Source organism: Cricetulus griseus, chromosome 2 (assembly GCF_003668045.3).
Source record: "Cricetulus griseus strain 17A/GY chromosome 2, alternate assembly CriGri-PICRH-1.0, whole genome shotgun sequence".
Lineage (NCBI taxonomy): Eukaryota > Metazoa > Chordata > Mammalia > Rodentia > Cricetidae > Cricetulus > Cricetulus griseus.
This window is the reverse complement of record NC_048595.1, coordinates 15,573,064-15,594,386: the sequence shown is the minus strand read 5'-3', so window position 1 is coordinate 15,594,386 and position 21,323 is coordinate 15,573,064. Positions and strand designations below refer to the sequence as shown.

Genomic DNA, 21,323 nt, shown 5'->3' with positions numbered 1-21,323 from the left:
TGTATTTTATGGGTGTCATGCTGTGAAGGTGCCCCAGGTGTAGAGAATCCATCCCTGCTGTGGGTGTAGAGACAAAGGACTCTCTTTGTTTCAGCTCTCACAGTGACCCACAAGTGGGGTGTCTCCCATTGTCACCCACTGGCGCACTGGGACACAAAGTCATAGATCCACGCTGTTACAGCCCATGAGTGGTGAAGCCCACCCCCAACCCCCGCCCCTGGCTGACAGGAGCCCTGATGATATCCCTGCTCCCCATGTCCTTACCCTGGACCCCAAGTCCAGTACTTTCCTGAGCAATGAGCCTATTTTGGTCTCTTTCCCACTGACCACAAAGACTCAGCTCTGGCCTCAGAAATATTTGGGACGTTTTTATTTAAATGTCTTGTGTTCCCTTTTAACCAACACCAAAAAGAGAAATTAAATTTTTTTTCTTTTTTTGCTGTTCCAAACAGGAGAACCGCTTCAGTGAAGGGCTGGTGTGTGTCTCTGGAGCTGGGTGGGGAGTGTGCGTCCTGTCCGGAGGCCACCCTGGGGAGACAGCCAACCCCGGAGGTGGCTTCCGGGGAGTCTCATCCTGTGCAGACCTGGTCTCCCCTCCAGGGAGGGCTGGGCTTGGGGACTAGCCATGACTATGGGGCCCAGTGTTCCAGAGGGAAGGGATGAGGGGAGGGAAGGTCAGATCTGGAATGTTCCATGGAGGTTGCACAGTCTGGAGAATATATTTGGTAGAAAAATAAGGTGCTTTGGGAATTTGTGCAGTCTATGTCCTGCCTGCCCGAGAGAGACCTGCCCTGCTGGCCAAAAGGTAGTGAGTAGGGAGTAAAGGCAGGGCCTGGAATCTTCCAGCCCATGGAGGATTCTGAACGGAAGACGGGCAGCAAACTTCTGTTCCTGCTGGAGGCTGCCTGGGCCTCTCCCTTGGGTGTGGACTGCCAGGTGGTGGGCCACATACAGAGGGGAGCTGGCCATCCACTGTGGGCTTGTGGGACCTGGGCTCTCAGAACAGTGTGCTTAGGGGGAGTAGAGCCAGTGGGAGCAGCAGGGGCCCTGGGGCGGGGCTGCCCGTGGAGCTGGCTGAGGCACAGTGGTCAAGGTTGGCCCCAATGCAGGAGGCGTACGCCATCACGTGGGGGATGTAGTTCTGCTCATGGACGCCGTGAAGCAGGTGTGCCATGGGGCCCTTGGCAAAGATTGCCACATCTTCTCCGCCGTGGGTCTCATGGCGCAGGGGGACGGCAGATTGAGCCTGGTAGTTGTTGTGAGCTGTAGGCCAGAAACATCTTTTGAGAGCCTGCCTGGGCCTCAATGCTGTGAGAGAAGCACCCCCTTTCCTTTACCACCAGACTGGCTTGAAGGCCCTTTTCACAGAAGAGGAAGCCAGGGCTCACTCAGCACTCAGGGTGGTGGTGACAAGGTGGGAGGGTCAGGTCTGGGGAGTGGGGGCATGGGTTGGTGGTGGTGGTGGCAGCAGTATTTCACCAGAGGCAACTGGGTTCGAACCCAGGCCTGCCTGACCCAGAAGACCACACTCTCAGGCCCTCACAGAGTAGCCACCTAGTAAAACACATGTGGTACCCACACAGGCCAGGCACCAAGCTAGGCTCACCAGACTCATTTCACCTTCCAGGGTAAAGTTCCTCAGAAGGCAGAAGCCTTTCATGGGAGAAATTAAAGCTGAGAAAGGTGCAATCATGTGTCCAAGTTGCTAAAGTACAGGAGAGAACCCAAACTGAGGTTGTGACTCAAATCTAGGCTTCTCCAGGACCACATCAGCCCTCGGTGGATGGATACCCTTCCCCTCCCAGCCCTGGCTGGCCTTGGTGATCTCACCATAATCCACCATGGAGACGTTCTCTCGCTCACCATCTACCACCTTGTAGCCGGGCCCATTGCCATATAGGATGGCTGTGAAGGGCTTCTTGTCTGTGTCACTCACCATGGGAGCCAGACCTGTGCAGAAAAAGGGGTCCAAGGTCACGACGGAGAACTGGAAGTCTGGTCAGCAGTCCCCTAACCAAGCTCTCCAGGGTTTGTGGCTTGGTATTCCTTGTGATCCTTCAGGAGCCCAGACTACGTCCATGAAGCCACCTCCCAAATGGAAAATGCCTTTCCTCCCTCTGAGCATCTCTCCTCTCCATGCACCCACCCTCTCTCCCATGCTCTATGCTGCCACAGTCCTACTCATCCATCCATCACCCAGTCGTTCAGCTCACCTGTGTCTCTCATGTGTCACCAGCATCTCATTATTCTTCCTTAGTTTGCACGGGATCCCAGCTGCCTTGCTGGCTTTCCCACCCCAGGGAATGGCCCACTTACCAAAGATAGAGTTGCCACGGGGCGTGTATCCACCAAAAGTGAACACATGGGAATGGTCTGCAGTAACCACAGTCAAGGTGTCTCTCTGGGAAGTCATGGCGCCTGCCCTTCCGATGGCCTGGTCCATCTCCACTGCCTCATGCAACGCCTGCTTGGCCTTGCCCTCGTGGTGTCCATGGTCAATCCTGCCTCCTAGGGACATCAAGACACAGGCCTCCCATGAGGTGACAGGGGAGAGAGCCAGCCAGGCTTCACAGGCCCCAGGACACTGTCATCAGATTAACATCTCCTTGATAGGAAATGACAGCGACCTTCATCAGGGACTCCCTGTGCGGGGGCCCACCTCAGGCATCTCACATTGTCAAGTGGTTTTCAGAGGGCGGGCAAGGAGAATGTGGCTCACAGGCCACTGAGTGAAGAGAGAACTGTTGGGCCAGAGCTTGGATCTTCCCTTCACTCCTCTGCTCCCAGCTCCGCTGTTGAAGGGGTAGACAAAGGAAATCAGGGAAACAGAAAGAAGAGAAGGGACGGAGAGTATGCCTGAGTCCCTACTGGGTGCTAGCCATGACAAAGAGGCATCTCATTTGATTTCACAGCGACCCTGGGCAGGGATGGCGACTCAGCCCTGTGTATAGATAGAGCAACTGAGGAAGCATGGTGGAGGTGGCATTCCCACAGGGGTACTGGATAGGAGCTCGGGTCTGACTCATTCCAAAGCCCTTAGTTTTGTTTCCTCCATAAACACATCCTTGTAACCAGAAAGCATGGGGACTTCTGGATCTCCACGGTGGCACAAGCCCCTAAGTGCCTGGGCAGTGTCATGGTGGCCGTCCAGAAGAGCCAATGGGAGGCTGAATCCCATAATGCTAGCCCCTTGGAGTACATATGCAGGTCTTAGCCACCACTTTTCTTTATCTGCCTGCAGGATGCCACCTAGTGGTCACTCCCAGTTCTGAGGGTCCTGAGCTGGGACTCCAGGCGGAGTTCCCTCCCAACTAACTTCTCCCTCACTGCTGGCCTAGCTAGTTGGCAGGGCAGGCAGCCTGGCCTTCCCTTTGTTGTGGTTCTTGGAGCAGCTGGCCTGGCAGGCTGGCCTGGCCTTGCTCACAAAGAGGCCCACTCCCAGGGGACCCGTGTTCACCACCACTGGTTCCTGGCGCTTCCTCAGATCGGAGGCCTGCGTAGGGCCAGACCACTGCACTGGTAGGATCCCCAGGCTTGGCAAGAAAGTAGCCTAGCTGGGCTGATGGCCGCTGGCTTCTGGAAGGTGGAGGGGCCTGAGCGGGTATGTGTATATTGGGGACGTGTGTGTGCAGACATGCCCTTGTGTCTGCATGGCGTGAGTACATGAGTATCTCAGCAGGGCCATGCAGGGCTGTTGAAATCCTGGAAGATTCTGGAAACTTTGTTACTTCCCGTTGTTGCTTTGGCTACTATGTAATTACAATGATAGCAATGGAAACATTGAGGCCCAACTGTCATTGTCTACTCTCCCAGGGCTTATGTACTTGTTAGTTATGGGTGTGTACAAGGGGCCATATGGGTGTGTGTATAGAGACTGGAGATTGAGGCTACGTGTCTTTTCTCAATCACTTTCCCCTTTATTTATTTTTTAAAAGCTATCTGTCTATCTATCTATCTAGAGACAGGATTTTACTGCGTAGCCCTGGTTGTCCTGGAACTTGCTATGTAGCCCAGGCTGGCCTCAAATTCAGGAACCCACTTGCCTGCCTTCTAAGTGCTAGGATTAAAGGTGTGCCACCACACCCAGCTTTTATTTTTAACTTTAATCTTACACTTACAGACTCACAGATACACACACACACACACACAGAGTTTGTGCACGTGCGTGCAGTGTCAATGAAGACCAGAAGACGGCATCAGGCCCTCAATAACTGGAGCCAGTTAGCAGTGAGCTGCTGGATGCGGGTGGTGGTTACCAACTTGCTGGGAGAGTAGCAAGCACTCTGAGCTGCTGAACCATCTCTCCAGCCTCAAGATTATTTTTATTCCTTTCTCTCTCTCTCTCTCTCTCTCTCTCTCTCTCTCTCTCTCTCTCTCTCTGCGTGTGTGTCCTATCCTTAGAGCTAGAGATACAAGTGGTTGTGAGCCACCTGATGTGGGTGCCGGGAACTGAACCTGGGTCTTCTGCAAGAACAGTACTTGCTCTTAACTACTGAGCCTTCTGTTCAGCAGTACAGGTATCCAGGGTCTTTCCCTACACCTACACCTCCATATTTTGAGACAGGGTCTCTCAGTGAACCTGAAAGTTATGAATTCAGCTAGACTGTCTGGCCATCAAGTCTCAGGGACCCACCCATCTCCACCCCTTCAGTGCCATTTTCCCAGGCTCTCATCACATGCCTTACTTTTCCACAGTCTGGGATCTGAACTCGGGTCCTCCTGCTTGCACGGCAGGCACTTCACTGACTTCTGTGCCCCAACTCTTAGGCTTTGCTTTTATACATCTGAGCACAGTGGAACTGAGTCATGGCTCCAGGACAGGGAACAGTTTTAGGGCCTCATTTTACAAACATGGTTAGTGAAGGTTGGCCCCACGGCTGTGGTGGCATCAGGCCAAGAACCCAAGCACCATCTCCCTGGCCTCTGGCAGCCACAGAGCAGGTGTAACTGTTTGTGCGCGGGTGACACTTAGAGGCTGGATGACCCTCCACAGCCAGGTCTTAGAGAAAGGCAGCTCAAAGGGAGGCGACTGCTGACTGCCTCCTCTGCCAGGAAGCCCTCTCAGATTGGGCTGATGGACAGGCAGTCTCCCCATACCTCTAAACTCCCAGCCTTCACTGGGAGCTTCCACCACAACCCCTCCTAAGAGGGAGTTAGCCCTTGATCTCCAAATTGGCAGTTCTTTGAAAGCTGTGCCATCCTACCGCCTAACCCAAGTCATGTTTCTGGAAGGTTCGTCTCCATCAGGCCCTACCTTCCACCAGCAGGAAGAAGCCTTTGGGATTCTTTGTCAGGATCCTGAGGGCCACCTCCACCATCTCTGAGAGCGAAGGGTCAGTCAGGTTGTTTCTATTCAACTCATACTGCATGTCCCCGGGTTCAAAGAGACCTGTGGACATAGGCAAGAATATGGGCATCAAGAGTCCTGAGCCTGCAGGGAGGACCCCAAGGGACCTGGGGGTCACAGAGGATACAAAACAATACAAAATCCCTACACTCAATTTGGGGCAAATGTGGGAGGGAGGGATCTTACCTCGGAGGCTCTGTAGATCCAGAATGGGACCCAGAGTTTTCATCATTCTCACAGTCCACCTCACCAGGGGCACGGGGTCTACAGTTCACCTCACCAGGGGCACAGGGTCTACACCTCACCTCACCAGGGGCACAGGGTCTACACCTCACCTCACCAGGGTCACAGGGTCTACACCTCACCTCACCAGGGGCAGGAGGGGTGATCAATGGTCCACCTCACAGAGGAGGGGACAGAGGCTCTGAGGGGCCCAACAAGTTGCTGTTTTCAGCAGGTGAAAGTGAAGATCTGTAACTCAAACCCAGGAGGACACAGCACGTGTCTGAGGCAGTGGACTCTGGATGGGGCTCAGTGAGGGCAATATAAATGTGTGCGTATTTAGGTCTGAGGGCACAGCGGCCTATGCGGTGAATCGGCAGAAACTTAGGGGTCATTGTCTCCTCTGCTCACTGGTCCTGGTTTTCTTCCATATGAGAGCCGTCCCTCACCCTGTCACCATGTGACAACGGAACAACAGCTCCAGGGAGCCAGCGCACCCTCTATGCCAGCCATCTGGAGCATCTTGGAAACAGGAGCTGACCTCCAAGATGGTGTGAGCCACCAGCCTCCTGCAGCTCAGGTGCTGTGGCCCTCCTGGTGGCAAGCTGGCCTCAGTGCCAATCAGCCTCTGGAGTGCCCACTCCCCCTACTGGTCCCCACTCTGCAGGGACCAGGAGTCACCCTGAGGACTGGCAGAGGCTGCCTGGCTGGTTCTGCCCTGGCTGTGCCATGTACACTCCCCTCTCTGATCTTGGGTTTTTATGCCAACTGGGGCTCATCTCCCCCAACAGCTTAACTCAAACAAAAAAACCTCCTTCCTTCTGCATTTTGGAAAGGCCCTGCAATGGGGTTGGGGGGGGGGTGCTGCCTCCTGCAGCTCCAGCCATGGGCTCCCCACCTTCTCTACTTACCTAGGAGGTAGTCCACCCTGGAGGGGTCGAGGGCCAGCAGCTCAGTGCGGTTCCAGACATAGTGGGAGTGCTGGGGGGTAGGAAGGGCTGTGTCAGCGCAGGCCAGGAAATCTGGGGACAGCCCCAGCTGGCCTCAAGATTTAACATCCTGCCCTGAGCACCTACCAATCTCTGTACTCAAAAGACGACAGATACATAGGGATTATCATGTACAATCCAGATAGATGAGGGTGTCACAGAGCAAAGATGAGAATGAGTGGTGTTTGGAGGTCCCTGTAGAGCAGGCGGCAGTGGAAGTCCCCTGGCTGTGCCTTGGGAATCCCATCCCTGACCCAGAACACAGGAACACAGGGCGAGACTGCCAGGATTATTCAGGGCCCAGGTGCGTGGTCCCAGCACTGTAAGGAATTTGCTGTGTCTTCAAGACAGCCCCTTTGCCTTCCCTGGGCAGTGGCTTTGAGGAGTCGTTTTGTGTTGTTTTTCCAATACTCTAGGTTGCTCTCCCGGAGCAGGGGAAGGGATGCAAGAATCAGGCTCAGGTCTTCAGTGCCCTGTTGTATCAGGCAACCCTCACAGCAGTCTCTCAAGACTGCCCCCATTTTACAAACGAGGATACTGAGGCACACATGCATCAGGGTTATTGAGAACCACTTCCAGGCCCTTCTATTGATGCCCAGAATCTGGATTCAACAGGGATCCTATTGTGCAGGGCTCATGGCCATAGTATGGACCCATCCCCATGCCCAGAGTCTATACAGAGTCCTGGGACCAGAGGGATGGCTTGCCAGCCCTGATCATGGAAACTGAGGCAAGGAGGAGGGTGTTTCTTTGGTTTGCCTGTCCAAGCCAGCCTACCTTCCCCCAAGCTGGGGAAAGAGAACAGAGTCCTTCACTCCCACGCATGGGGCTGTCCCCAGCCCTGCTCCAACTATTCTCTTAGCTCAGCTTCATCCCACCAGGCCTCCCCAGGGACTGCACTGGAACCCTGAGAAACCCAACCCCAGAGTGACATCAAAGCGGCTGCCAGGCTGCTCCCCACTGTCTTCAGGCCTGACCACAGTCATTTCCAGACCCAGCTGCCCGGCTGGCCCACAGCTGCAGATTTAAAGGGCCAGAGGCTTCGCTCTTGGAGGAACCACGGCCTGACCTGACCTTGTTCCAGCCGTCCTTCCAGCCCACCCATGCCCTGGCCTAAGGGATGTACTCTGAGGGTTTTACACCTCCATCTTTGGCCAGAAACTTCTACTCAGCTGTGCTCTCCTGTCATCTGCCTCCCCACGCCCTGTCACTTGCTCAGGACTTCTGTGGTATCCCCTCTGCATGCCTGCAGATGCCAACTTCCTGCCATCCAGGCACACACCACTCCCTGTGCTTTTGTGCCTCTATAGATGCCCAACCTGCCTGGGGTCCAGCCAGGTGACCCCGACCCTGTCACCATCCCCCTAGTTGTCCTCTCTGCAGGGAGCACGGGTGTCGGTCACAAGTCTGTAAGGGGTAGAACGAACAAAGGAATAAACAGGACCCTTATTGTAAAGAACATTTGAGACATAGGTGGGGGGACCGAGGCCCAAGGTCCCACAGCTAACCCCGCCTGCAACCATCGGGTACCTTGTGTCTGGGTTTGAAGCTCTTCCAAATGCTGATGAGGTCTAGGCCGTCTAGCCTTGTGCCCCTGGCCTTCTCATCCAGTTCATATTCCACATCAGTTCGGTTCTTCGGGTACATGTACTTCCGGCCACCCCCCATGATCACCTGAGGAACACGATCCATCACACCCAGGGTTCTAAATTGTTCAGAAGCCCCAGGGGTCCCAGCCTGAAAAGCCATCAGCAGATGGCTGCTTGCCCAGCAGGTCAGTCCTGGGCCAGTGTTCTCTCAGCCGCTGCTTGTTCAGATTAGAGAGATGAAATCACTGATCTAGCTGGACTGTGGTTTGGGGCTGGGTGGAATAGTAGTTTTCCTGAATGCTTACCCCCACCAGGCTAATACCCCTTGTGGAGTAAAGCCCATTTACTGTGTGCCAGGCCCTGAGCCACTCACTCAGGTAGAGTAACTCACTCAGCCTCCTACCCAGGCTGCAAGGGAAGTGGTCAGCATTTTCTCGATATAGACACAAGCATAGAGGTGTGATTTCTTGCCCCTCAGCCACACAGCGGTGCACGACACACAGAAGATTCAAACCCACAACCCAGTGTTTCTCTACTAGAAGACCCCCCCCCCCCAACAGCACGGAGCCAAGGAAGGGGCCTCCAGGAGTCTCTTCTCTCACAGTGAGTGGCTTCGGCCAGGGAGGTCTTGGGGCAGCCCAGCTGGGAACCAGCCCACAGCCTGGGCAAACATGGGCCGGCCTCACGTCTGTGTAGTCACCGCCAGGCTAATTTTATCCACTGTGGCTGGCATGCGCGGGCAGACGGACGCGGGGTTGTTTGTTTTCCTAGGGAATCCATGTTTGAAGTCCTAACTATTTTTAAAGCAGAGGCCAAGAACATAATAGCCACAGCCCATGGTGACCACCATACCATGTCCTCCTGTCACCGTGGGCGTCAGCCCAAGTTGCTGCCCCGGCTGACACCTGAGATCCATTGTCCCCACTTGGGGCAAGGTTCTCTCTCTACCTTCAGTTCTATTCCCCAAGGTTCTATGGGGTAAGGAGAGAGGTGGGTGTCTGAGCTGGCAGTGGGTGTAGGGAAGGTACCCCCGGGAGAGCCATGGGCACCCAGGAAGGTCAAGGACACTGAAGTAAAGACCCGACCCTACTGCTAGTTACTGTTTTTTGTTTTTGACCTTGCGGGGCCTCAGTTTCCTAGTCTATAAAATGGGAATGGCTTCCCAGAGAAGAAAGGCAATCATCCATTGTCTGTGGCGATTCTCACAGTGGAAGATATGCCCATAGAAGAGAACAATGGAGATGGACAGATGCCTTTCCAAGGAGGCCAGGTCTAAGCCTCACCGTGCCACAAGGAGCTTGGATGGCGTAGCCTGGGAAGGGGAGAAAAGGACTCCAGGTCACTGGAGCCTTCTGTTCCCACAGAACCTGACCCCTTGGCATTTTCAGAGTGGAACTGAAGCCCCCAATCTTCCTGCTGGGAACGTGTGGGCCCCAGCCCAGAGGAGACTTCACACGGGTTCATTAAACTCACAAATAACAGGCTCGCTGTTTGCCTTTGGGGTTTGGGTCTGTCTTTCTCTCTCTCTTTAAAGTTCAAGATATTTATTTTCAGAGTAGACACCAGGGTTTTCCTTTCATGGATGGTCTAGAGGGCTTTTGGGGTGGTGGTGACAGAGGGGTAAATAGGATTAGAAGAGAAGAGTGAGGGCAGGAGACCTTCTCACTCCTTGGCTCATGCCCTCATGGCTCTAGGAGACCCCAGCTCCCTTCACTGTCTCCAAAGCATCTTTTCCCAAAGTGCCTCTCCCTGCCTCAGCGATTCCTGCCCGAGCTGGCTAACGGGTTACTGTAATTACCCCTAGGATCAGTGTTCCCATACATGATCCCATCCTGGCCTCCCTCAGCTCAGGCCAGCCTGGGAGCCAGCAGGTGGGAAGTGGAGGGAGGGGAAGGGCTGCCCAGCAGGTGGAGATGAAGCCAGAAGGGCAGCTGTGTCCCAGCTGGCTCTTTCCTAAGAGGAGTCAACAGGACCACTGGTCCTGAAGGCAGCGCTACTTGGAAAAGAGAGCTAGGGGCTTGAGAGATCAAAGAGATAGGAAAAGACGGCGTGTGGATCTCAGAACTTTCTCTGAGCGTCACTGGGCCTATATTTCAGCCTCAACGGGTCTAAGTCATGGTCAACCCTCACAGTAGAAAAAGAACAACCCAGAAATTCTCCCCAAGAGCTGAGGCCTGCATGTAAGGACGCGTTTGGGTGTTGAAATGTGTGCGTTAAGGACAGGTGGCTTACACGTGAGGGCTGCCACTTGAGCACTCACGGGACAGGCTCTGCGCCCAACTCAACTGGTATTTTCTTACTTGGTTTTTGCAGTGAGCTGTTGGAGCAGGTCCAGTTGGCATCGAAGGGTTGGGCAAGGGCAAGCTCAGAGAGGTTAAGTAACGGCACAAAATCACACAAGCTAGCAAAAATCAGAGCAAGAGTAGCAAAGGCATGGCATGCTCTGGATGTTTCCTAGGCATGGCAGCTCTGTGTGCCGGCGTGGGCCCCTCTGTCAAACTGTGAAGATGTAGGGCAGGCCAGCCCCTAAGACCACACTGTGTGTCAGTGCATACTGTGGGGGAGTGTCATTGCTTACTGTGTGTATGGGGGGGCATCAGTGCATAGTCTGGGAATGTGTGTATATCAGTGTATACTGCGTGTGGGGGGGAGATGCCAGGGCACACCGGGGAGGTATCAGTGCATACTGGGGATAGGGTGCAGCGTCAGGTTCTAATTCATGGATTAATTTCTGGGCACGCAGTTCTCAGGGTGTGGCAACCACATGAGGGTTCGCCTCACAGCCCCACTTACAGTGGCTGCCTGTCCCAACCACAAATTCCCTAATGGTTTGCGAGCTCTCCCAGGTGTGTGGGGGAACCCAGGCCTTTCTCAGGCCATCCTGGGCCTAAGACCCGCCCCCTCCCCAGCACCTTGCTGTCTCCCACCCTGTCATATCCATGCCTGGTGTTCACACTCACATCAATGTCCCTAATGTTGTGTATTAGCTGATATGCGATGTCCTTGCAGCCCTGGCTCAGAGCCTCCGGTGGCATCTCATTATCCGAGTACCAGTCCCGATCAGCCGAGTGTGCATAGGCTGCACTGGGGGTGGCGTGGTTTACCCGTGTGGTGGTCACGATGCCCACAGACTTCCCTGAGGTGTGGGACAGGAGAGGTTAGTACACTTGTAGACTTCTACCTAATCCTTTCCCACCATCAACTGCCTCCCATCAGTTCCTCTGGTTCCCTGGGCCTCAGTTTCCCTAGTTTGCATGAAGGCAGATGCAGCTGAACACCCTTCCCTGTACCTGAGGTGTGCTGAGGTCCTCTCCTCTATCCATGCCTATAGGAAGCCCTAGGCAGCCCCAAAGGGACCTCAGATGGAGAGAGAAGGGCTCTGTCACCCTGCCTTCAAAGTCCCTGGGGCAGTCATTCTGAACTGCTGCAGGCTGGCCCTGGCTTGGTGCTGTGCTTTGACCTTTACTCCACTGGCATACCCACTCTATAGTGGAGTGCCCAGACCCAGGCACTCCATGTAGACTCCTCAACTGGGGGGGGGGGCTCCCCTGACTCTTCTGTACAGGGGAACAAGAGGCCCTGGAGAGCTTGATTCCACACCCCCTCCCAGGCGTGGATGAGGAGGCTAAGGCCCAGGCAGTCACAGAGCCTCCGCCTATGATGGCTCACCGGCATCCTTGGCCCAGCGCAGGATGGAGGTGACCTCATTCCCCTGAGTGGTGTTGCACCGCGTGCGCTCAGTGGCCGCGCTCACTCCCACAGTGCCCTCATTGGCCTTCACACCACACAGGTAGGCAGTGGCGGTGCCCGCGCTGTCGGGGACCTGAGCGTTGGTGTTGTATGTCTGCAGGTGGGAGGGAAAGTCAGGGGATGGGGACCCATCGTGGCCACCCCACCGACATTTCCAACAGGGGAATGGGGTGAAGGATGCTGTTGCTCATTGAGGTGCCCAGAACCAGAAGGTCACCTGACTGAGCTGCCTGCTGCCCATGCTTTGGCAGAACTTAAGGTTTCCCTGAGTGGGAGGGGGGAGCTGTGGAACCAGCAAGGGGTGGGGAGCTGATGGTGCTGGCAGAGGGAGAGGAAGAATGTCCCTGCGGGGAGGGGATACGGGGAGGGAACAGGGGTCTGAGAGATCAACCTGGCTTCTCTGCTAGCCCTGCAAATGGTCACTTCTGTGTCCAGACTTCCCAGGGAGACCCTATGGGCCTACTTTCCTGACCCCCATGAGCCTGAGAGCTCCCCCGTGGTCCAGAAATTACAGTTCCTACTCTTCCCCTAGAAATTAGGGCCGGACTCTGGGTGGCTAGGAGGGGCTTGTTATACACCCCCCAATCACCCCCCCATAACCACAGCTGCCCACAGCATGCAGGGTATCGCACGGTTCACACTGGTAGTCTAACCTGGGAGTGTGAACTGGGCTGACTCTGCTTACAGAAAATGCAAGAGCAGGCACAACCAATCAATTGTGTAGGGGGTCAGGACAGTGGCTAATGTCAGTGGAGAAAGGGACAAGGACAAGACACAGCTTAGGGGATAGCAGGCCCTAGATCAGTTGCAACAGCCAGGGGTGGGTTGCACAGACACCAGTAGCTTGGGACAAAGTCAAGCTGGACCGCACATACTTTTTCCTGGGAATGTTACACACCAACAACAGGTTCTAGATCAATGAGCTAAAAGTCTCAAAAACCTTGGGAATGGCTGCTTTTGTCCTGGTGTCATGGTGGGACCATGTGACCCATGTGGCCTAGGAGGTCTGATGGCTTCACAGTCCACCAAGTGGAGAGTGGAATTGGGGCAGCTCACCTTGGAGAGGGCCACAAAGGGGAACTTGTCCATCTCCAGCCGAGTTTCCTCCCCTGAGTTGTGGTGTAGCTGGCCCTTAAGGATTCGGGCAGCCGTCACCGTGGAGACGCCCATCCCTGTGTGGGGACAGAGAGCTCAGACTCTCAGGCTTTCCAATCAATTTTCCCAGGCACCCAGAGCTCTCTAGTTCAATGCCAAGACAGTCAAGGGCAGTGGACAGCGGTCAAGAGGGCATGGCTCTGTAAATGTCATGGGATGGTCTGTTCTTTCACTATACTCTTAGGGGCCATGGCTTGGTCCCTTTCTCCTAAATCTATACCTCAGAGCCAGCCTTCACATGGCCCTTACACTTCCTACCTGGAATCATCTTTCCAGCAACCCAATGCCTCAGGCTCCAATGTCCTAGCCTCAGTGTCCCCAACTTGACTGCTCCCAGCCCCACCATTCCCTGGGTCACTGCCCCAAGCCCCATCATTTCCAGAGTCACTGCTCCCAGCCCCATCATTCTCAGGGTCACTGCCCTGAGCCCCACCATTCCCAGAGTCACTGCCCCGAGCCTCACCATCTCCCAGGAACATGATGACATTCTTGGCCACATTGGTGTTGAGCTTCTGGAGTTTCAGGGCATATTTCAAGGTCTCCTGGGCTTGCTGTCGCCAATAATTGGGGTCTTTCTCTTTCTCTGCAGAGAGAGGCGGTTATTTGGCAAAGTGGGGAATTTGCTATCTATCCTCAGAATTGCAGACAGCCCAGTAGCTCACTGCTGGGGGATGAGCTAATCTAAACATGGAGAAGGGAGTGAAGGTTTGTGAACAGGTTCCAGGCAAACCATGTAAACAAGCCTGGGGACACTGGCATCTTCCAACATCTCAAAAGGAAGAAATCAAAGACCAAAGACACCAAGTGACCCTCTCAAAGACACAAAGCATGAAGAACTTTGGCAGAAATCCCTGCAAAACCCACACTTGCCCTTCACCCAGCAGTGAGTGGGAGCCACAGCTGGCAGCTAGCAGGGTAAACTTTAACCTCATCACAGGAACAAACTGCTACAGAAGTCCCTAGAGGTGGCCAGCCATCAATGATAAACTCTGGCTTATTCATTACAGCGGGCTCAGGCAGGAAGGGACCTTCTTGGTGAGAACCCTAAGAGCCAGCGCCTCACCCTTGGTGGGAGGCATCGCATGTACACAAGGCTCTCCTGTTGGGGTAGCTGGGAAAGGATTGGCGAGGCTCAACCCCCACCCCTCCCTCTCTAACACTCACTACTTCCCTGGGCCAGCATCTTAGGAGTTAATAAGAACTAGAGTTGGTGGCACATGCCTTTAATCCCAGCACTCAGGAGGCAGAGGCAGGCGGATCTCTGTGAGTTCGAGGCCAGCCTGGTCTCCAGAGCGAGTGCCAGGATAGGCTCCAAAGCTACACAGAGAAACCCTGTCTCGAAAAACCAAAAAAAAAAAAAAAAAAAAAAAAAAAGAACTAGAGTTTCTCCTCTTCCTCCTCCTCCATCTTTATCTTCTGTAGTAACCAAGCATAACCAAGTTACTCTGGGCAAATCACTTTCGCTGACTCTCAGTTTCCACACCTGTCAAAAGGGTTATCTGTACCTTTAATTTAGGGTCTTTTGTTTTTTTATTTTTTTGTGGAGACAGGGTTTCTTTGTGTAGCCCTGGCTGTCCTGGAACTCACTCTGTAGACCAGGCTGTCCTCTAACTCATGGAGATCCTCCTGCCTCTACCTCCCAAGTGCTGGGATTAAAGGTGTGCGCCACCAACGCCCGGCTGACTGAGGGTCTTTTTGAGGACTGCACTAAATGTGAAGATGCCCTTTCACCTTTTTCCAACCCTGTATTCCAAGGAGACCCCTAGAGTCTCATCTCTGGAGGTGGTGAAGGGTCTCCACTGTTTACAAGGCTTCCTCTCTGGGTTTCCCTGGACCCACTGGACCCACCCACAGAACTGGAAGTTCAAGGTTGAAGGTCCTGTATGAATGACTCCTTCAGAGTCCGCCCACTTTGGTGAGGCAGAGGCCTGGAGAGGTGAAGGGTCCAGTTCAGGACCACAGTGTATGTCTATGAGCTGGAGATATGGCTACATGTTCCAGCCTGTCTAGGCTCACATGCTCCCGGGGAGCTACTCTGTCCTTGCACCTGCATGGATCTCAGCCTTGAGTTGCTCCAAGAGTTGAAACACACATATCTCTGTCTTCTCAGTCACCTCTTGGGGGGCGGGCATCACTTCCTCCCAGCAGGAAGTGACCACAAATGAGCTGCTGAGGAAGACCTGAGGACATTCAAATAACCAAACAATGGCCAGGCAGTGGTCACACATGCCTTTAGTCTCAGCACTCGGGAGGCAGAGGCAGGCGGATCTCTGAGTTCAAGAACAGCCTGGTCTACAAGAGCTAGTTCCAGGACAGCCTCCAAAGCCACAGAGAAACCCTGTCTCAACCAACAACAACAACAACAAACAACAACAACAACAACAACAAAAACAAAACAAAAAAACCCAAAACAAATCACCAAAAAATGGCCACTATGGACAAGCTAGGGAGGGCAGACTGCTCTCTCCCTCAAGCCTTGGGGCTCCCAGCCTCCAGCCCTCTTTTCTGATCTCCTCTCTTGGGTTGAGCACCCCAAACACTGTCTGTTATCTTCATTCCTAAGATCCAGGCCCTCCTCTTTTAGAAGTATCTGCTGGGACCCCCAGTTTCAGACATCCCAGTAGAGGCCCCCAGTGGAACCTGGAGGCCTGGGCCTTGCTGTGGAGCTCTGGCCATCAGGTAAGTTCTTTGCTCTAGTTTCTGTCCAGGGTGAATGGAATGAGGAGCTGGTGACAGAGGTCAAAAGATTATCACTGACAGGCCCACTTGTTATCTTGAGACAGGGTCTCTCATTGGGCCCTGTAGCCGATTTGGCTGTGCTGGACAACAAACCCCAGAAGCCCTCCAATCCCCACTTCCCCCACCCTGGAATTACAATCATGCACCCCCACACCTAGCTTTTCACATGGCAGCTGGAGATCAAATCTGGAAGCTTACCAACTGAGCCCTCCTCTCCCCAGCCCCCAGGCCAATGGCTTAGACCACTGGTTCCGCCAACCTGGAGGAGGATTCCAGTCTCTCCCTAGCACACACCAGAACGCCCTTGGTCACAGAGCCTCTGCAGTCACTTGGCTGTCGCTTAGGGGTTGAAGAACTTCAGCCCATTCTGACCACATGCCCATTACCCCCAGCAGTCAGGCAGACACCGGTCTGACGCCAGTCTGTCCCATGTCCATGATCTTTCTCAATACTAGCCTGCCACCATTCTAGCCGGCCTCTGCTAGATGGGGAATCCAAAGAGGACTCCGGGGCCTGTCTCTAGGAAGGGCTGAGTCAATATCAAACCAACCTCCTTGCCAGAGATCTGGCAGTATTAAGCAATAGTAGTTTGGATGACTGAATACCAGGAGACCATTGTTTCAAGGGACAAACAACAGGGACAGATGCCCAGGATGTGACATTATGTCCTAGGATCCTTATTAGTACCCACTGCATGAACCCATTTATATGGGGCTCAAAACATACAGAGTGACGCTTGACACCAGGAAGGGGCTGTCGGGAGGGGCACTGAGAAGCCAGCCTCTGTCCTGTGCCTAAGAATGTCCCCCTAATCTGGACGGTGGCTCCACACACACACACACACACACACACTTAAACCCATCATTCTGGACATTTAAGATTTATGCTCTTACTGTTAGTCAAATTAATTGTAAAAAACAGACAGTGTAACAATGTAACATTCTCCTTAGAGAATGGCTGTAACAGGGCTGGTGAGATGGCACAGTGGGCAAAAACACTTGCTATCAAGACAGAAGATCTGAGTTTTATGTCTGGGACCCACACAGTAGAAGCAGAGAACTGACTCATACAGGTTGTCCTCTGATCTCCCCATATGAACACATAGGTGCACGTGTGTGTGCATGCACGCCCACAGAAATAAACTGTAATTAAAATTTATTTTAAACGGCTAGAAAGAGAAATGAAAATTAAATAGTTGAATATTAGCAGATCTCTTTCATCTGTTGCTTTAAAAAATGCATGTGGGTACTTTTTCTACAAGTATGTATGTATGTATGTATATATGTATGTATGTCTGGGTACCACATAGGTGCCTGGTGTCCAGAGTCCAGAAGGGGTTGTTGGATCCCCTGGGACTGGAGTTACAGATGGTTATAAGCTGTTTTGTAGTTGCCATGTAGATGCTGGGAGTTGAACCTGGGGCCTCTGAAAGAGCAGCTGGCGCTCTTAACCACTGAGCCATCTCCCCAGACCATCTGGGTTTTTGTTTGGTTTTGTTTCTCTCTCCCTTTCTCTCTCTGGCTCGTCGCTCACATCCAGGTAGCTTATGAGTGCTAGAAGCGTGCAACCAGATGAACTCAGATTCCCAAGGATGCCCATGGATGAGCCTCACTGGACTCCAGAGAACATGCTGGTCTGGGAACCCCACCATTGTTGGAGGAAACACTCTCCATCTCCTCTGCTGAAGGAAGTAAGAGACTTCCTAAGCAAAGAAATCAGCATTCTCAGAGAACTCACTTCCTGTCAGGTACTGAGTCAGTCCTGCAACTCCTCATGGCTCCAAAGAGGAGTAGCACTATCTCCACCAGACAGATGGGGAAACTGAGGCTCACGGAGAGCAAGGCGGGGCTTTCAGCTACACTATGGATGGAGCTGAGGAAGGCTCTCCTTGCTGACTCTAGCAACAGAAATGCCAGGAAAGATGAGCTGAGAGGTAGCTCAGGGCCAATTCTTGCTGTGCAAGCGAGAGGACCTGAGTTCAGATCCCTAACATGCATCTGTAACCCCAGTATTGGGGAACCAAGACAGGGGGATCCTGGGGCTTGCTGGCTAGCCAGTTTAGTTAAAAAGGTGAGCTCCAGGTTCAGTCAGATACCTTATCTCAGAAATAAGGGGAAGCGCTGGAGGGATGGCTCAGCGGTTAGCAGCACTGGCTGCTCTTCCAGAGGACCTCAGTTTGATTTCCAGTGCCCGAACGGTGGCTCACAATTGTTTGTAATGACAGTCCCAGAAGATCCAATGACTCTCTGGCCTCCGTGGTCACTGCATGCACATGGCACACTGATACACATGCAGAAGAAAAAAGAAATGCCAAGAAAGATACACAACTAAACCAGTCCCTAAGCTCAAGAAGGAAAAGAAGAGTGGTGGGCATCCCTGGATGGACTTTAAAGGAAAATCAAAGGCAGAGGGGTAAACAGGGGTAACTGGAGAAGAACTATGGGGGTGCCAGGACAGAGACAGGTCTAGCTGAAGCTGATGTGGCAACATGTGGCTTTGGAGCAAGAGAAGCATAGGAAGCATTTCTATGATGTGGTGTTTAACCCTTCCCACGCCTCAGATTATCCACTAATTCTAGATACATTCTTGTATTAATGTTTTATGCTCTACACTCAAATCTCTGGCTCACACGCAGACTATCTCTCTCCCATTCTACAGAGAAGTTCTAGGGTAGCTAGGGCTGTTACATGGAGAAACCCTGTCTCAAAAAAAAAAAAAAAAGAAAGAAAAATACTTCCATGGGTAAAAGAAATCTCCATAGAAACATGGATCAGCAGTTAAGAAGGCATAAGATGTACTGCTCTTTCAGAAGACCAGAGCTGGATTCTCAGCATCCATGTAACACTCTCTCTCTCTCTCTCTCTCTCTCTCTCTCTCTCTCTCTCTCTCTCTGAAGGTGAATTCAGAAACAAGCCGAAAGGTCTTGCTTTGAGCGCTTGGCCCCTAGCTCTTATAAAGACTTTGGATGAGTCCATGACTTTGAGCCCAGACACTCTCGTGTAACCCTGCCTACTGCCTCCTTCCACCTGAGTCCGAAGTCTTACCTGGCACAAAAGAGTTGGTAAGGCAGGTGCCGATGGCCAGTACTAAGAATGGTGAGATCATGGTGTACCCTGAGACCCGTTCCTCTTTGGAGCCCAGATGGGTGGGTGGGAAGAGGTGGGCTGGCAGTGTCAGCCGTTAATTGATGTTCCAATCCTAGAAGTTAGAAAAGAAGAAAAAAGGTATGTGGGTGCAACCTTGGGGAAGTTTCTTCATTCTCCCCTTTGTTCCTTGCTTCATTCAGCAAGAAGTTGTCGAATACCGAAAGCCCAGCTTTGGGCTAACACTCTGGGAACAGAATCACAGGAACAGTTGTGCAAGCATAAATGCGTCTGTATTGCAAATAAATACCACGCCGCCTCCTTGCTGCCCAACCTGCCCCAAGGGCAGGCTTTTCATGTCACACTTTTTTTCTTGCTTGTTGTTTTTCCAGATGGGGTTTCTCCGTGTAGCCCTGGCCATCCTGGAACTTACTTTGTAGACCAGGCTGGCCGTGGAATCACAGAGATTCTTCTGCCTCTGCTTCCCAAGTGCTGGGACTAAAGGCATGCACCACCACCACCACCCAGCTCATGTCATACTTTTGATAGAGGCCAGTGCTGGGGTCACCAGTCAAGATAGCCCTAGACCCAGCCCAGAGTCATTCTGGAAGCTTCCGGGCGATGCTCTGGCTGCTGCTGGCTCATGAATCACACTTCACAAAGTAAAGTTACAACTGAACCCACAGTCTTCTGACTCCGTGTGCCTCCCACAGCAGGGATAAAACAGCCCAAGTTTCCTCACAAGGGTATTTGTACCCAGGAGGCCAATATTTACCCCAGTCTCTTCAAGGACTTAGCAGTTTTGTGTGAGTAGCAACGTAGCTCAGACTGGCTGAGTATGACCTTAAACTCCTGATCCCCCTACCTACCTGTGCCCACCAAGTACTGGGATTACAGGAGTGTGCCTCAGAAGCTGAGGCACAGATCTATTTATTTTTTAATGACCTCTGCATTTCCCCAATTTTTTTTCTTTTTTTCTTTTTTTTGTCAATGCTGGAGATCAAAGCCAAGGCCTCATGCAAGGGGGCCGATTGCTTGCCGCTGAGTTAGCGCTCAGGTTCTTTGGTCTGAATTTGCATTTCCCTAATGACTGTTATGCTAAGCAGCTTCCCACAGGTTCCGTGGCCAGGGTGGGCACATCTTCTGCACTGGTGCAGCTGGGGAACTGGCTCACCAAGTGAAGCCACATGCAAACAAGCCTGGGGACATGAGTCTGATGCCCGGCACCTACAGTGGGAGAAGACAACCAACTGTGAAAGTTGCCCCCAGGACTGCCGGGGTGGCTCAGAGGGTAAAGGCACCTGCCTCAAGCCTGATGTCGCCGTTCAGTCACTGAACAGAACCCACGGGCCGGAAGGAGGGAACTGACTCATTCCACATTGTCCTCTGACCTCCCCACATGCAGCATGGCACTCCTGAACTCACACAACAATACATTTGAAGAACACTCTGCTCCCCACCCCCTGTCCTGGGGATCAAACTCAGGGCTTCCGGCTTCCTATAGCTGAGAAATGCTTTTAGCCCACTTTCAAATTTTGTTTTAAGTTTTTTTCTTTTTCTTCTTTTAGCTTTTTTTCAATAGGGCTTATCTGTGTTAACAGCCCTGGCTATCCTAGAATTCATGTTGAAGACCAGGCTGGCCTCGAACTCAGAGATTCGCCTGCCTTTGCCTCCTGAGTGCTGGGATTAAAGGCATGAGCCACCAACCCTACTAAAATAAATTTTTTTGAAGTACTGGGAGAAACACAGAAAACATTAACTGGTGGTTTGCTCCACGTGGTAAGAGTAGGAATGTTTAATTATTCCCTTTTAATTTTTCTCCAAGCTGCCTAAACTGAGTGTGCATGAATGGCTTAAGAATATTTTTAACTGTGGTCATGTTCTGATCACAGGCAGCTAGCTACACAATGTTCAACTGTGGCTAAGGATGCTATGGGAAGAAGTGTGATTTTAAATATCAAGAGTTTCATCGGGAAGTAATGTTACCATGTCAGCCCCAGTCCAGATATGTGGTTACCCCATTGTGGTGGGAAGCAGAAATGACAGAAACTCTAGGGTGAGGAAGGTGTTGGGACAGATAAGTCACCGATCTACCAGAATGTGGAACTTTCAAGGTTAGGCTGTGGTGGAAGGAGGAAACACCCTCCATCTGGTGTCCAACTGCACTTAACTCTCAGCTTAATTCCAGGTGAATGCTAAACTTAAAAACAAATTTTGGCCAGTGAGAAGGCTCAGGAGGTAAAGGGGCTTGCTGGCAAGACAGATGACATGGGTTTGATTCCTGGGGCCCACATGGTGGATGGGGAGAACCAACTCCTAAAAGCTGTTCTCTGATCGCTACACACATAAAATTGCACACCAGCCACCAACCCATCTAACCCCCCCACAAACACACACAGTAAAAACACTGTGTGCATAGTGTATGTGTGTGTTTGTTCATCCCAGTGTA

At 52.6% G+C, this 21,323-nt stretch overlaps 1 protein-coding gene across 1 annotated transcript; it reads right to left on the bottom strand.

The window, feature by feature from the left end:
* Positions 1–980: 980 nt before the first annotated feature.
* Alpl (alkaline phosphatase, biomineralization associated) lies at positions 981–18,911 on the bottom strand. Its single transcript, XM_035438891.1, has 11 exons — positions 18,836–18,911; positions 13,516–13,635; positions 12,954–13,069; positions 11,817–11,991; positions 11,108–11,283; positions 8,089–8,232; positions 6,481–6,550; positions 5,255–5,389; positions 2,317–2,508; positions 1,831–1,950; positions 981–1,263 (listed from the first exon to the last, which is right to left on the bottom strand). The coding sequence occupies exons 1-11, from the start codon at positions 18,894–18,896 to the stop codon at positions 998–1,000; spliced, it is 1,575 nt and encodes a 524-aa protein (XP_035294782.1). The 5' UTR covers positions 18,897–18,911; the 3' UTR covers positions 981–997.
* Between the last annotated feature and the right edge of the window lie 2,412 nt (positions 18,912–21,323).